General features: G+C 41.4%; 1 protein-coding gene across 8 annotated transcripts in view; it reads right to left on the reverse strand.

The window, feature by feature from the left end:
• Nucleotides 1-15,617, reverse strand: part of ZSWIM7 (zinc finger SWIM-type containing 7) — a 30,446-nt gene extending 14,829 nt beyond the window's left edge. For all 8 annotated transcript variants that reach the window (XR_011493437.1, XR_006512564.2, XM_014853201.3 and 5 more), the window contains exons 1-5: nucleotides 15,508-15,617; nucleotides 13,450-13,471; nucleotides 6,496-6,598; nucleotides 1,982-2,086; nucleotides 496-615 (exon numbers count right to left, since the gene is read on the reverse strand). Coding sequence is in view for 6 of the 8 variants with exons in the window: in XM_014853201.3 (XP_014708687.1) it covers nucleotides 499-615; nucleotides 1,982-2,086; nucleotides 6,496-6,598; nucleotides 13,450-13,471; nucleotides 15,508-15,598 (438 nt within the window). In the remaining 2 variants the exon portion in view is untranslated. The remainder of the gene's footprint in view (nucleotides 1-495; nucleotides 616-1,981; nucleotides 2,087-6,495; nucleotides 6,599-13,449; nucleotides 13,472-15,507) is intronic.
• Nucleotides 15,618-15,634: the final 17 nt, after the last annotated feature.

The following is a 15,634-nucleotide window of genomic DNA, read 5'->3' on the forward strand; positions in this document are numbered from 1 at the left end:
AGAAGCCCTAAGTCTTTCTATACTTGCTGTTGTTTGACCACATTTATGCTCTGATCTTTTATTGCTGCAGAATAATTTTCTGGACCTAAGAAAAGGAACTAATGCTTCTTCATCTAAACTTCATCTTACTCAGTTTCATCTACCTTTCCAACCTCCTCAAAATTACTAGTACTTCAGGTACTTAAGAATCTGACTAACTGTGGACACGATATTAGGCTTTGAGTCTAAAATGCTTGATTCCATCTAGGAAGTTTTTCACCCAAGGGGCTCAGGTTTGGTTTAGATTTATCATGAGGAGACTTGCAAAGGCTTCAGACTATACACACATCCTGGGTTCCAACCCACAGTCCCTTCTGCAGTCCAGGAGGGAAAAGGGACAGTAACAAGAAGTCTCTGGAAGGTCTACTTCACCTCTCTTCCACGTGAACCACAATAGGTTAAATGCATTTCTTACCAGGACTTCTATTTTCAAAGATAATGATGCTCAATCTGTACCTTTTATGCTTCTTCTTTTTTCTCTGTCAATAATATGTCAGTCAATTGCTTGTCAGAGACACTCAGCTGCTGACAGGTCCTCATAACCTGACTAAGATAAACTGCCAAGAGATGCTTGCACTGGAATACAAAACACACAAACAGATTAGAAATCAGCAGGGCCAGGCTAACCAAGATCTCTCACTACCATCACATTTAGTAGGAAAAGGAGTGGGGCACACAGATTATGGGCCTTTAACTCATTGCCTAAAAACTGCAGATAAGATGAGACAGACGTATTCTTTCTGGAAGTCAGAGGGGACAAAGGAAGTTTTACTGCCTGTTGTTTTAGGAAACAGTTTAGGTCCAGCTTAGGTACAGGGTATATAACCCCAGAGGGTATATACCCAGTTTAGGTACAGGGTATATAACCCACATTGAAAACCAAGACGGGCTCCCCATTTTAGCCCTAAGTTACATTTCTTTCTTCCTGCCTTCAGAAAGATGTTCATAGCAATGGTCAACATTCTTGAGTTGCTGTGTTGCTAAGTGCTTCTCATAGATTATCTCATTAAATCTGACAGCTACCCCATCAAGACAGGTCTTATCTCCACTTTAGCCCTGTGCTCAGAGCTACAGTCTACTCCCTTAACCACTGTGTTATACTCCTGGGGGGAGGGGTGGCAGAACTCTCACATATATCAGCCTGTACACACCTCTGGAGAGATGATCTATTTTGAACATTATATCACACAACACACAGCTTTAGATATTAAAAGGGCCCTGGTTTAATCTTGTCATTCTACAGGTGAAATAAACTTATGGCAAATGAGCTATGAATGTGGCCTCCTGTACAATGAGACACCCAACTTGCCACCCAGTTCTCAAGATGTTTACAAAGTTAGCGTAAAAGAAAGGGGAAGAATGGAATGGATGCTGTAATTTTCTTCTTTGGTAAGACTTAAAAAATAGCTACCTGCTCTCTGGTGGGTAGTGCTTTCTCCTTTGGAATAAGGAGTTGTGTGAGTATGTCTTGTTCCTACTTGATGCTCTGGACTACTGTAAAATTGGCAAAGGCATCAATGTGCTCTCCTACCTCATGGAAAGTCAAGTGTGGCTAAGGGCCAGCCTGTAATACAGGCAGGGAAGAAACACCTCATGACTGGAGCTGGGGATATGCAAAAGTTGCCAACATTCAATTTAGTTCATATTTTATTGGGCCATCTAATTCCCCAAGTGCCAACTTTCAGGATCACCTTACTGCCCTCCCCAAAGCTTCATCTGTGACCTTTTAAATAAAACATTGGGAAATTGATGTAGATCTAAAAATGACTCTGCATTTTGGAGGGGTAAACCCAAAAGAGATGACTAACTAAAGTCAAGGAAAATAACATGATTTGTTTCAACATGTAGTAAAATTCCCATTTTGTACAACTCAAACTGTGCAGAAAGGGCTAATAATTTCTCTTAATTTGACTGCAGTGGAAAGAGCCTTCCCCATCCTTACCAGTAGGCTGTCACTCTTCCGTAGCACTGAGAAGGCAAATGCAGGACATGAACAGTAATGACAAGAAGCCAAACATGTGTATGTTTTACCAGAACTTCCAAGTACCTAGAACAAAAAGGACAGATGGCATCACACTTCAAAAGGTGTGCTGGAAAACTGCTTCCTTCTCTTGAATTTATCTATCTGGTGATTCAGAGTTACTCTGCAAATTGCACTGGGAAGAACTACAGTAATGTTTTACACAAAAGTGGAAACTTAACTTCCCCGTGAGCAGACTCTTCCCTCCTTCTCAGTTTTCTGCACTTGAGGACGTCATACAATGAAACTGAAGAGATTCAGGCTAAGTAAATCATCCAGACAAACTACTTTGTTCCTTTGCCTAGTGACTGAGAGGGCCTACTCCAAGGGTTAACTATAAAGAGGGAAAGCTTCCCTCACCTACACTTTATTGTGGTTTCTTAACCTTTGGTATTTCACAGCATATGTGTAAAGCTTCCACCACACACCTCAAGAGAGTATGAAAACAGGAAAAGGGTAAGCAGTGAGACAGATTGATAGGTCTTCAGAAGAAAGTGAGAAGGCTTTCAAAAAGCATTTGATGTCTCAGGAGATGGAGAGCCATCATTAATATCTGTGTCTCTGGAATCAGGCACGGCTTGGATTCCTGGCTCAGCTGCTTATTAGCTTACCTCGGCCTCCAAATTTTGGCAAACAGCCTGCTGTGAATTTTAATAAGAAAATGCATATAAATCAATGAGTTACTACTTAAAAAAAAAAAAAAAAGCATTTGAGCAGGGAGAATAAAGCCAACAGTCTTGCAAAAGGCATGACTCAGCTGCTCCGGATGGAGGTCTCAGAAAGAGGCAAGCCCAGATCTGCCTATGCATCTAGCAGGATGGAAGGAGGACATAGATACGTGAGGGATTAGTAAGAGACCCAGTCCGAGAACAAACAGCTTTGTTGGCAGTCAAGGGACAAAAAGGAGACATATAGGGAAATTATGATGTGTCTGTAGCATGATTGGACAAACTGTTGGAGGAATCACTTCAGTCTCTCTACCACTAAGCAGCCAAAAATAAAAACGGTGAGGGCTTCATTCCTAGAGTTAACTTCCAAACTGGAAGTGTAAAATTAGTATCCAAGGGAAGGTGAAACATCCCATGGGTTTTTTACAATGAATTGTCACTTAGGAATTTGCCGTAGGGCTTCTGTTTGTCAAATGTCCACTGATTTATGTGATGCAGCCATGTCACTATGGTTTTTTGACAAAGTCAGTAGAATTCCTTGCGGGGTGCTAGATTACCAGAAATGTCCAATGATTGGGTAAGAAGATGCCTATTGTATCCACTAAAAATTGCAGCCCCAGTTACAAATTAGGTATGAAAAAATCACATCTTACATAATTCCAATCTCGAGGTGCTGAAATGTTTTAAACATATCACCTAGACTGTTGAGTGTCAGTGGAAGAATTTCTCTAGTCTGTCTGGAAAACTTAAACTGAAGGGAGAGCATTAAATCAGACTGTTTTCCACTCAATCCTGGAAGAAAACCCACCAACATCCAGCAGTGACATGAACAATTCTTGGGTCTCCAAACTATTACCAATGAATAAAACTTTAGATTTATTCTTCCTTTAGTTATCTCTTGTATCTCTTCTCTCTAGATTTAAAGTTAAGCAGTGTAGGAATTCTACACTGACCTGAATGGTCTACTGGTTCCTTCTTATCATGGGGTCCCCAAATCATCAGAACTGAATAAACTGAATAAACGCCTGGTGACTTAGGGAAGGGGGGAAATTCTACAGAGCTTCCCTGGCTTGAACCTTTCAAAGCCTGGCTAAGACAAAAGTATAATGTTCAGCCACCAGAGGCAGTAAATACTGTAAAGAGAGAATAAATTTTGAATTTTTATTCCTTGTCTAACAGTGGACAACTAATGAACCCAATAATCAGGCAAAAAATCTGAGTTAGAAATGTTTAGACTGGAAATTGACCTTAGGGATCATCTACTTCAATTCCTTCACCCTTCAATGGAAAAATGACCTCCTCTTACAGGAACTGCCCCCAGTCCTCCAACTCACAGTCCGAGATGTTTATTTCCAGAAGGAGAGAGCTTTCAAAAAAAGAAACATACAGAAAAGAGGATACTCAGACCCATGACGGGACTTGTATGAACCTCACGTGAAAGAAGTCTGCTATGGTTTCCGTTAGGTTCTAAGGAGGGTGACCCACCTAGATGGTCATCCATTCACAAGCACATTTTGGGGGGGGGGGGGGCGGCTGGAGATTAGCCCTGAGCTATCATCTGCTGCCAATCTCCCTCTTTTTGCTGAGGAAGACTGGCCCTGAGATAACATCTGTGCCCATCTTCCTCCACTTTATATGTGGGACGCCTGCCACAGCATGGATTGCCAAGCAGTGCCATGTCTGCACCCCGGATCTGAACTGACGAACCCCGGGCCGCTAAAAGCGGAATGTGCGCACTTAACTGCTGTGCCACCGGGCCGGCCCCCGACAAGTAGTTTTATTTTATGACTGCTCCAAGCCTCTTAGGATCTATCACAGTGGTCAGCTGTATTATTTATTGTTCCCTATGCCTGATGCCTCTCTCTGAAAGAAGATTATACACTCCTGCCCTATTAAATACAGTCTGGCTATGTGACCTGCTTTGGCCAGTGAAATGTGAGCAAGCAGAAACATTAAAAATTGGTACATACCATGACCTCTTTTCTCTCTGCTATGAGATCCACAATGATCCAGATAGGGGCTGCTCCACTAACTGGGATCCCTGAGTGAAGATGTTTTGAAGCACGGCTACAGTTGACTCTTAATGGATATGCAGCATGAATGAGATATAAAACTTTGTCTTTGTAAGCCTTTGAAATTTCGGAGTTAATGTGAGGGTGTATATAAGATTTCTAAGCCTCATTTACTTCAAAGTCCAAGCTAACAGCCACAATTCTAGGAAGTTACCATTTTTATGACAAATAAAGCAATGTAACATAATACAGGATGTGAATGACGAAAACTAAACAAGTCACAGTAAGCGTGGGAGGAACAAAAAGTCAATAATTAAAATATTTCAAGCAAAATCTTTAAGAGTTTAACTAATAACTAGATCACAGAACTAGAGGACAGTTAGAAGTCTGCTTGCACAAGTCAAGTGTTATGCTAACATTTGAACTGAGACAAAAAAATCTTAAACTAAAAGACATGGGAAAAACTCAAGGGCCCTTCTCGTTTAGGAAAAAAGAAAATGGAAACACCTCCTCAGGTACAAAGAACATCATTTAATAACTCTGATTATTAACTGATAAATTCACCATGAGAAAATTCTAATAGGCAGTCTCTTTTAAGTAAATATAGAGCAAAAGTTTTCACTGCAGCATTCAATACTAATTACCCCATTTCCTTAATGAAGAAATGCATGAAGATTTTGCCAGGTCAGTTAAGTTATGCTACAATGTGGAACAGCAAGTTAATTCACTAAGCAAAGGCACCTATTTGCCGAAGCAGGCTTTAAGCCATTCACTCACTAAGAATTAACTGATGTGGTTTCAGCTCTGAATTCATTGTAAACAAACCAGAATCCAAACAAGGAAAAATTTCCTCTTTTCTGGCCTTCAGCAAGGCCTGGATTATTTACAAGAGCAGATGACTTCTTTTTTACCCGTTCCAAGCCAGAAACAAAGTTTTGCAGACCACTGCCAATATTTTTATTTCATTCACAATATTCCCTTCCCTCAATCCCACCTGCACTTACCATTGTCTCATATAGCTAAACGGGGGGTGGAAGATGGGGATGGGTTGGAGTCTGGCCCACTGCTTATATAGACAGGCAGTGTGGGATAGCAGTTACAAATCCTAGTTGCCAGACGTGACTGTTAATTTACTTTTCTGCGTCTCAGTTTCCTGCAAAATAAATACCTTGCTGGGCTTTTGGTGAGAATTATCAATAACACATGAAAGTAATTCAGAGTCTGATAAGAGGTTGTTACTCTACAAATCTACCTATCTTACGCTTTAGAGGGCAAAACTGAGGTCCAAGTAGACTGCCTGCATTCAGCACAATTTGACCCTTAATAAATACTTCCTGACAACAGTTTTGAAAGATCATTTTTGATAGATGAATCCAAGCATGTACAAGGGCCTCAAAATGCATTTTGGCTTTTGCTTGTAAGCAAGAGATAATGAACAAGGTGAAGATCTCAACACGTTTTTTTGGGGGGTGGGGGAAGCGCCTCTATTCTCAAACAATAGGAATGCAAAAGTCAATTATATTCCATTAGACCTGAGAAAAGAGCCTCTCCACATCATTGTTGGTAGTACACACTGCTACTAGGTAGAGTTAATAGGTCATATTTATCTTATTTTTACTACTGATACACTAATTTTACCAAATTGGGTCAAATGCTTTTCAACAGTTCAGGAAATACTTAAAGCTGGTTACCAACTTCTATAGAGATTCATGAAAACATTTTGTCCCAAGGGGTATCCCCACATCTAGATCTCTACCTGGTAAACACGCCTCCCGCTGGGCGATGAGATTAAGGTGATGGACTGACGATCAACTAGGTCCAAGGCTTGGATGGCTGATGAGCCAAAGACAAACTTCAGCCTGGGAAACAGGAAGGCTTCAGATTAGATTGCCTGACTCTCAAAGTCACCTCAGTAACTTGACCTGAAGGATAACAGTATTTAAAAAAAATTAACTCACTTTAACTTGGAAAAAAATATAGCAAAACTCATGTAATCAACCCCCCAGAATAAACGTTAACATGTTGTTTACAGATAAAGAAGCCCTCTGTATGCTTTGCAGTGCTTCCTATCCTTCCCAATTTCCCTTCATCCCTGAGGCAATCAGGTGCATTTGTTGGTTTCCTTCCTGTTAATGTTTTCATATTTTATTATGCATAGTATATGTGTGTGTGCATACACACACACATATACATGCACATGCATATACAAAATGCATTGTTTTATAAGTTTTAAAACATAAAAGGTATATTGCAAGCTTTTTTTGCAACTTGTTCTTTTCCATTTAATGTGCTTTTGAAAATGATGCTGCTAATATATTTTCTTTAAATTTTTTTTTTTGAGGAAGATTAGCCCTGAGCTAACTGCTGCCGATCCTCCTTTTTGCTGAGGAAGACTGGCCCTGAGCTAACATCCATGCCCATCTTCCTCTACTTTATATGTGGGATGCCTACCACAGCATGGCTTGCCAAGCAGTGCCATGTCCACACCCAGGATCCGAACCAGTGGACCCCAGGCTGCCGAAGATGAACATGCGAACTTAACCGCTATGTCACCCGACCGGCCCCTAAATTCAATTTTTGAATAATGTTCCATTGTAAGTACATACTACATTTTACTTTTTACACACCCTGTTGATGGGCATTCTGATTGTTACCATTTTATACTATTATAAATAATATTCAATTATCCCTGCACATGTCCCTTGGCGAACATATGAGAATTCTTCCTGCTTATGTTAAGTAAAAGTAGAATTGCCGGGTCTTAAGATATGCACATTTTTCAGTTTTAACAGGTGTCGCCAACAGCTTTCCACTGTGGAAACAGCACTCCCATCAGTGCTGATGGGAGTTCTATTTTCTCCACGTCCTTACCAACACAGTATTATCTGACTTTTTCATGTTTGACCATCTGATGAGTGTTAAATTTGTACTTTTTGGATTAATAATAAAGGGTATCCAGTTGTTAAATGACTTATCAGGAAAAAACTTGATTTGTGGGAAAATTCTTACATTAGGTGAGAAAGGCTGGGCACAAAATTGTATATTTAGAAACTCTCGATCATGTAAAAAATTTTTTCTTAAGAAAATCTACAATTATCTCAAAATGTTTAATTTTTTAAAAAGGCAATAAACTGAAATGTAACAGTGATTATCACTGGGTGGTATGATTGTTTATGCTTTTTATGTTTTATTTTCTAAGAACTTTTTTTTCCCCGAATATAGGTTATTTTTATAAACTAGAAAATAAAATGAACTAAAACTGAAAAGTTAATGTTGTAAAGAACCCAGATGATTTTTATACAAAATAAGAAGACAGAACCACTAAGACTTCAAAATTAAAATGTTCAGCTTCTTCATTTTCCAAAAAACTAGTTTCTTTATATGAGAAACTACTGAAATGGGGAGAGTTTAAAAATTTTTTTTACATTAAGCATATGAAGATCATCTATAGACAAAAAAGAAACAGAGAGATAAAATGTGGTGGTAACTTTATCAATCACAGATAATCACAGTTAATTTTAAAAATGGATCTAAAAAGAATCTTTTCAACCTTCCCTGTACATTTTGTAACACATTATAAACGTCTCTTGAATGCAGTATTTTTCTATATCACTTTTAATGGTTACAAAGAATTCCACTGTAAAGATGAATTATTTTTACTTCCCCCAAACTCTATTTTGGGTTAGAGTTTACAAACCTAATTTGAATAATTAGATTGTTTCCAGGTTTGTTTGCATTCTTTTATTATTTGCCTATTTTCTTTGTTTTATAAGTAGCTACTTTTTTCTAATAATGTATAATATTTGTAAAAAACTTAATAGAGAAAAGGTTAAAACGCTTTTCTAAATTTCAGCTCTTTCCTTCCCTGAGATAATCACTGATAGAGGTTGGTGTATATCCTCTTGGACTTGTAAATATAAGGGTATATATGCAATTAAATGTCACTTATTCCTAGGTAGCTTTCACTTTTTTATTGCTATTGAGAAAGTAATTATATTTTTTAACTTTGTGTATGAAAGAAAACAATTTTGAAGTTCTGTATTTTTTAAAAAAATTGTATTCTCTTGGCTTTAATTTTTAAAAAAAATTTTAAAGGAAGATTAGCCCTGAACTAACTGCTGCCAATCCTCCTCTTTTTGCTGAGGAAGACTGGCCCTGAGCTAACATCTGTGCCCATCTTCCTCTACTTTATATGTGTGATGCCTACTACAGCATGCCTTGCCAAGCGGTGCCATGTCTGCACCTGGGATCTGAACCGGCAAACCCCAGGCCACCAAGAAGCGGAATGTGCGCATTCAACCACTGTGCCACTGGGCCAGCCCCTCTCTTGGTTTTTAAAAAGTAGTTATATCATCTACAAATAATGATAATTGTCTTTCCTTGAAGATAGGTATGCTGATTTCTTTTTCATGTGTTAGTGTAACAGCTACAACTTCTAGAACAACGTTAAACAAAAGTGGCATAGGACAACACCGGAGTGCCTTGTGCTGGCAAATATGGTGTTGGCTATTCATTTGAGACAGATGTTTAACAATCACGTCGAGAAAATATTGTTCCTAGTTTAGTAAGAATATTTTTAAACATCAAGAGTTGAGGGGCCAGCCCTGTGGCATAGTGGTTATGTTCGTGAGCTCCGCTTTGGCAGCGTGGGGTTCACCAGTTCGGATCCCAGGCACAGACCTAGCATTGGTTGTCAAGCCATGCAGTGGCAAGTGTCCCACATATAAAATGGAGGAAGATGGGCACAGATGTTAGCTCAGGGCCAATCTTCCTCAGCAAAAAGAGGATTGGCAGTGGATGTTAGCTCAGGGCCGATCTTTCTCAAAAAGAAAAAAAATTCAAGAGTTGATGTTGAAAGGATTTAGCTTTTAAAATACGTTAATGGTTAAAAAAAAAAACAAGGACGGAGTGACGTCAGCAACATGGCGGGGTGAGCTCACCCAGGACTCTCTTCCGTCCAAATTACAACCAAAAAGAGCAACTGCTTTCCAACCGAAAAAAAAAAATCCTAATAACAGAAACTGTCAGAGACCTGCAGCAGCCAAACAATGGAGGGTGGAGAGGTTGGAGCCGCTGTCAGAGGAGCTGGAACGGGGTAAGAGAGAACTTCGTTCACCCCCCTAGAGACTGGGATCACTGCCAAGGGACGGAAGCAGCAGGGGAGGGGCCACACATCCGTGGAATCGTCCAGGACTCCCACTGCCTGTGCAGCAGAAACCCTCTAACAGGGAAAGCTTTCACATGGGGGGACCCCATCAAGCCAGGGCCCTGGGAGACCAGAGAGCAAGAGCTGATCCAAATGCAGGTCGGGCGCACAAGAGAAAGTGCCCCTCCTCCCCCAACCCGCACTGCGCGCCACCATCCCAGCTGAAGGTGGAGGGCTCAGAACGTGTGGCTCTCGACCCCCATCTAGTGGTGACAGGCTGTAACCGCAACCAAATAATCACATCATGTGCAAAAACTGCTCCTCTACCATCCAGCAATTTATAAAAGCTCCAGTCCACAAGGAAAACAAGAAAAACACAAAAGTATGTCCTGAGGACTTGGAAATAGGTAAACTAAGTGAAGATGAATTCAAAATAGTTATCATCAAAATACTCAATGAGGTAAAGGGGAATATAGAGAAACAAGTCAATGAGTTCTGGAGTTACTTCATAAAAGAGATTGAAACTATAAAGAAGAATCACTCAGAAATACTAGAGATGAAAAATACAATGGATCAGATAAAAGAGAATATGGATTCCCTGAATGCCCCTGTAGGCACAATAGAGGAGTAAATTAGCATAACTGAAGATAGACAGACTGAATGCCTCCAGACTGAGGAAGAGAACTAAGAATTAAAAAAACCGAAGAAAATCTCTGAGAAATAGCTGACTCAATGAGAAAATGCAACTTAAGAATAATTGGAATTCCTGAGGGTGTGGAAAAGGAAAATGGAGCAGAAAGTGTGCTCAATGAAATAATAGAAGAGAACTTCCCAAATCTAGGGATTCAGAGAGAAATGTGTGTGGAGGAAGCTTTCAGATCTCCTAGATTTGTCAATGTAAAAAGACCTACTGCAAGGCATATAGCAGTAAAAATGGCAAAAATGAATGACAAAGAAAGACGACTCAGGGCAGCAAGGCAGAAGAAAATAACCTACAAAGGAACCCCCATCAGACTTTCAGTGGATTTCTCTACAGAAACCTTACAAGCTAGGAGAGATTGGAGTGACATATTGAAAACTTTACAGGATAAAAATCTTCAGCCAAGAATACTCTATCCAGCAAAAACATCCTTCAGATATGAGGGAGAAATTAAATCTTTTCCAGACAAACAAAAGCTAAGGGACTTCGTAGTCACAAGACCTCCACTACAAGAAATCCTCAAGAAGGCTCTTATATCTGAAAAAAGAAAAAAGGGAGAAAGCGGTCACAAAACACAGAGTAGGGAGACAGACAGAATCTGAATAGGATAGCAAACATTCAACTATAGCATTAGGATAAAGGGAAGGAAACCACCAAAGCAAAGACAATCTTAGCACTCTAACCACAAACTCACAACACAAGTTGGAATAAGAGATGAAAATAATAATTTAGGAGGGGAGGAGGAAAGGGACTGAAACAGTCTAGGCTAAGTAAGTAACAGATCACCAGAAAACGGACTATGTTATACACGAGATTCTGAAACTTCAGGGTAGCCACTGAACTAAAAAACAGAACAGAGACACAAAACATAAATAAGGAAAAATCTAAGAAACCCAGCATAAGAAATTGCAGAAGTCAATGGGTAGGCTAAAACACAGAGGACGAGAAACAAAGGAAACACAGGAAAACTGGAAAATGAGCATCAGAATGCCAGCATTAAGCCCTCACGCGTCAATAATCACCCTCAATGTAAACTGACTGAACTCTCCAATAAAAAGACACAGAGTGGCAAAATGGATTAAAGAACAAGATCCAACAATTTGTTGCCTCCAGGAAACACAGGCTCAGAGTGAAGGGGTGGAAGACAGTACTCCAAGCTAATAGCAAACAAAAGAAAGCAGATGTTGCAATAATTACATCAGACAAAAGAGACTTCAAGATAAAGCAGGTAAAGAGAGACATAGAGGGCCAATATATAATGATCAAAGGGCTACTTCATCAAGAAGAAATAACGCTCCCATACTACCTAAAGCAATCTACAGATTCAATGCAATCCCAATCAGAATCCCAACGACATTCTTTACAGAAATTGAACAAAGAATCCTAAAATTCTTATGGGGCAACAAAAGACCTTGAATTGCTAAAGGAATCCTGAGAAAAAAGAACACAGCTGGAGGCATCACAATCCCTGACTTCAAAACATACTACAAAGCTACACTAATCAAAACAGCATGGTACTGGTACAAAAACAGGTGCACAGATCAATGGAACAGAATTGAAAGCACAGGAATAAAACCACACATCTATGGACAGCTAATCTTCGACCAAGGAGTTGAGGGCCTACAATGGAGAAAAGAAAGTCTTTTCAACAAATGGTGCTGGGAAAACTGGACAGCCACATGTAAAAGAATGAAAATTGACCATTCTTTTTCACCATTCACCAAAATAATCTCAAAATGGATCAAAGACCTAAAGCTGAGACCTGAAACCATAAGGCTTCTAGAAGAAAATGTAGGCAGTACACTCTTTGACATCAGTATTAAAAGGATCTTTTCGGACACCATGTCTTCTCAGAGAACAGAAACAATAGAAAGAATAAACAAATGGGACTTCATCAGACTAAAGAGCTTCTTCAAGGCAAGGGAAAACAGGATTGAAACAAAAAAACAACCCACTAACTGGGAAAAGATATTTGCAAGTCATCCATCCGACAAAGGCTTAATATCCATAATATATAAAGAACTCACACAACTCAACAACAAAAAATCAAACAACCCGATCTAAAAATGGGCAGAAGACATGAACAGACATTTCTCCAAAGATACACGGATGGCCAATAGGCACATGAAAAGATGCTCATCATCGCTGATCATCAGGGAAATGCAAATCAAAACTACACTAAGATATCACCTTACACCCATTAGAATGACAAAAATAACTAAAACTAATAGTAACAAATGTTGGAGAGGTTGTGGAGAAAAAGGAACCCTCATATGCTGCTGGTGGGAATGCAAACTGGTGCAGCCACTATGGAAAACAGTATGGAGATTCCTCAAAAAGTTAAAAATAGAACTAGCATACGAACCAGCTATTCCACTACTGGGTATTCATCCAAAGAGCTTGAAGGCAGCAATCCCAAAAGTCCTATGCACCCCAATGTTCATTGCAGCGTTATTTACAACAGCCAAGACGTGGAAGCAACCTAAGTGCCCATCAACAGATGGCTGGATAAAGAAGATGTGGTACATATATACAAGGGAATACTACTCAGCCATAAAAAAGAACCAAATTGTCCCATTTGCAACAACATGGATGGACCTTGAGGGAATTATGTTAAGTGAAATAAACCAGATAGAGAAGGACGATCTCTGTATGACTCCACTCATGTGAGGAATTTAAACATGTGGACAAAGAGAACAGATTAGTGGCTACCAGGGGAAAGGGGGGATGGGGGGTGGGCATAAAGGGTGAAGGGGTGCACCTACAACATGACTGACGGACAACAATGTACGACTGAAATTTCACAAGACTGTAATCTATCAGTAACTCAATAAAAAAAAAAGTACGACAGGAGATGTACTTACGATAACAGATGCTCATCAGGAACTGTAAAACAGGAAATGGAAAGAAAGTTAATGATGTTAAACCAGTGACCACAGACATAAAAATCTTAAAAGACTATAACCAAAAAGATTTTTGTGAAAGGTGGTGAGTTGAGCCTATGAATCTAATTTTACCCCTTCCCAATATTCCACTAAACTATAATAGAAGGCTTTTTTAAAAAGCATAAACTCCAAAGGATGAGGAGGACAGGGAGAAACAACCGCCAAAATATGTTGGAAAATAATTTACAAGACCCAAGAAAACTGAATCCTAAGCCAGCAATGAGGAGAGCTAGGCAATAACCTGATTTACACTCCAGAATCCACTCCTCCACCCCAAAACAATTCCTCAGCAACTGGTGGCACCAGATCACTCTGGAGGTGAGGATGAAGCAGGGGGGCTAAAATAAGACTCCTTTAAAGTAGGTTTAAGAAAGTAGAAGGTACTGCAATAATGCTTTCAGGTGTCCGAAGAAATATTATTTCCAACATATAATTCAATACCTAGCCAAACTATCAACTAAGTGTGAGGATAGAAACAGAACCTTTTCAAACATACAAAGCCTCAAAAAGTACATCTCATGCACTCTTTTTCAGGATGCAGTAGAGCACGCGCTCTATAAAATAAGACAGTAAGCCGAGAAAAAGCAAATTGTAGGATATACTAAAGTTCAACACGGGCAAAGGAAATCCCCAGGACAGTAACAGGGCAGGCGGATGTGAGGAGACAGCCAGGGACGGCCAGGCCACCGTCAGGGGGAGTCGGAGGCCCCACGAGAGACTTCTGGGGAGAAGGAACTTGACAGCACTCATCTGAGCATCTCGGGGAGAGACTGAGGACAGTGGTAAAGAGTCTGAGGCCGAATTAGGGATCAATAGGTAGAACACTAAACAAGCAAGCAAACACAACCACCAAAGTTGGTAATTCCAGGGAAAACCAAAAGCTATGCAGGAAAGGAAACGTAATCATAGCTTCCTACACAGCTCAGCTGTGACTAGATTTTACATCATCCGAGTGGAAACGCAGAATCTTGCTCTGAAAACACGGCCATTGAAGGAGAGGGGTCAGGAAGCGTGTATGACTACCTAGGACAAAGATTTTAAAATAGCAGAAAACGGTTCTGCTGACAATAAACATGGATCAACGGCAGTGGCCCCTCTGGGTGCGCCATGAGCTCCAGGGGCACTTACTGGGCCCCTCGGAGGCCGTCACAGGGTCCGGACTAACCCACTCGGACAGAGCCCCTTCTGTCAACCACTGTTCGAGCCGACAACGGGCTGGCTTCTTCCCCACCCTTCCTGGGGTCAGAACACGTTTGCCCACCTGGCTGGCCTGCTCTTTCAAGCATACACACTGTGTTAGTCTGAACTTAGAAAAACAAAAGTTGGCTTACTTCTCTCAATCCTCCAAAAACAGTTAAGTCAAGATAAACCCTTTCAAAGCGCGGCGGCTTTAGAACAAAAGCCCCCCGGGGGCAGATCCGCGGCCCAGCCCGCGTCGTCAGTCGGCCCCTCAGCGGCCGCGCCGCCCGCACCCAGCTCGCCGCCCACCCCGGGGCCGCCCGGCGGGCCGCTCAGCGCCCTCTGCCGCTCAGAGAAAAGCTCCAGGTGCCTCCCCAGCATCCGGGTTTGCTGCAGCCCGCCGGCGCATTTGGCCCTAAAATACTTATTTGCTGAACAAAACGTTATGAGAGGACTAATTTTAAAATTAACGTAAGATTTTGAGAGATAAGGACTATAGGCAAGTTTACTAATTCCAAACTGGACCTCTGCGAGCCTCTGTGAGCCCCTGCGGGCCCCCGGCGCCCCGGCCGGCGCGCTCCTGACGAGCGGCCGCAGGGGCTACTGCGCTGGACGCTAAACACTTTCACCTCTTCTTCTCCTTTCTTTTTCTTGCGACCAGGAGGTTTGGAGATAGAACCACAAGGGAAAACAGCACGTAACGGCCAGGGCGAGGGTAGCGCCCCCCGGGCGAGGCCCGCGCCTCCCGCCCCCGGCAAACGGCCCACGACGCAGCCACGCCCGCGCCCCGGCCCGTACTTCGCGCCCCCTCCTGCACCGCCGCGGCCATCTCGCTCAGAAGCTCCGCCACCACAGACGGCAGCGTGACCGCCGGCAAGGCGCCAGCCATGGCGCCACACGCCTCAGCCTCCTCAGACGGAGAAGC

This window comes from Equus asinus, chromosome 13 (genome assembly GCF_041296235.1).
Source record: "Equus asinus isolate D_3611 breed Donkey chromosome 13, EquAss-T2T_v2, whole genome shotgun sequence".
In the NCBI taxonomy this organism is placed as follows: domain Eukaryota; kingdom Metazoa; phylum Chordata; class Mammalia; order Perissodactyla; family Equidae; genus Equus; species Equus asinus.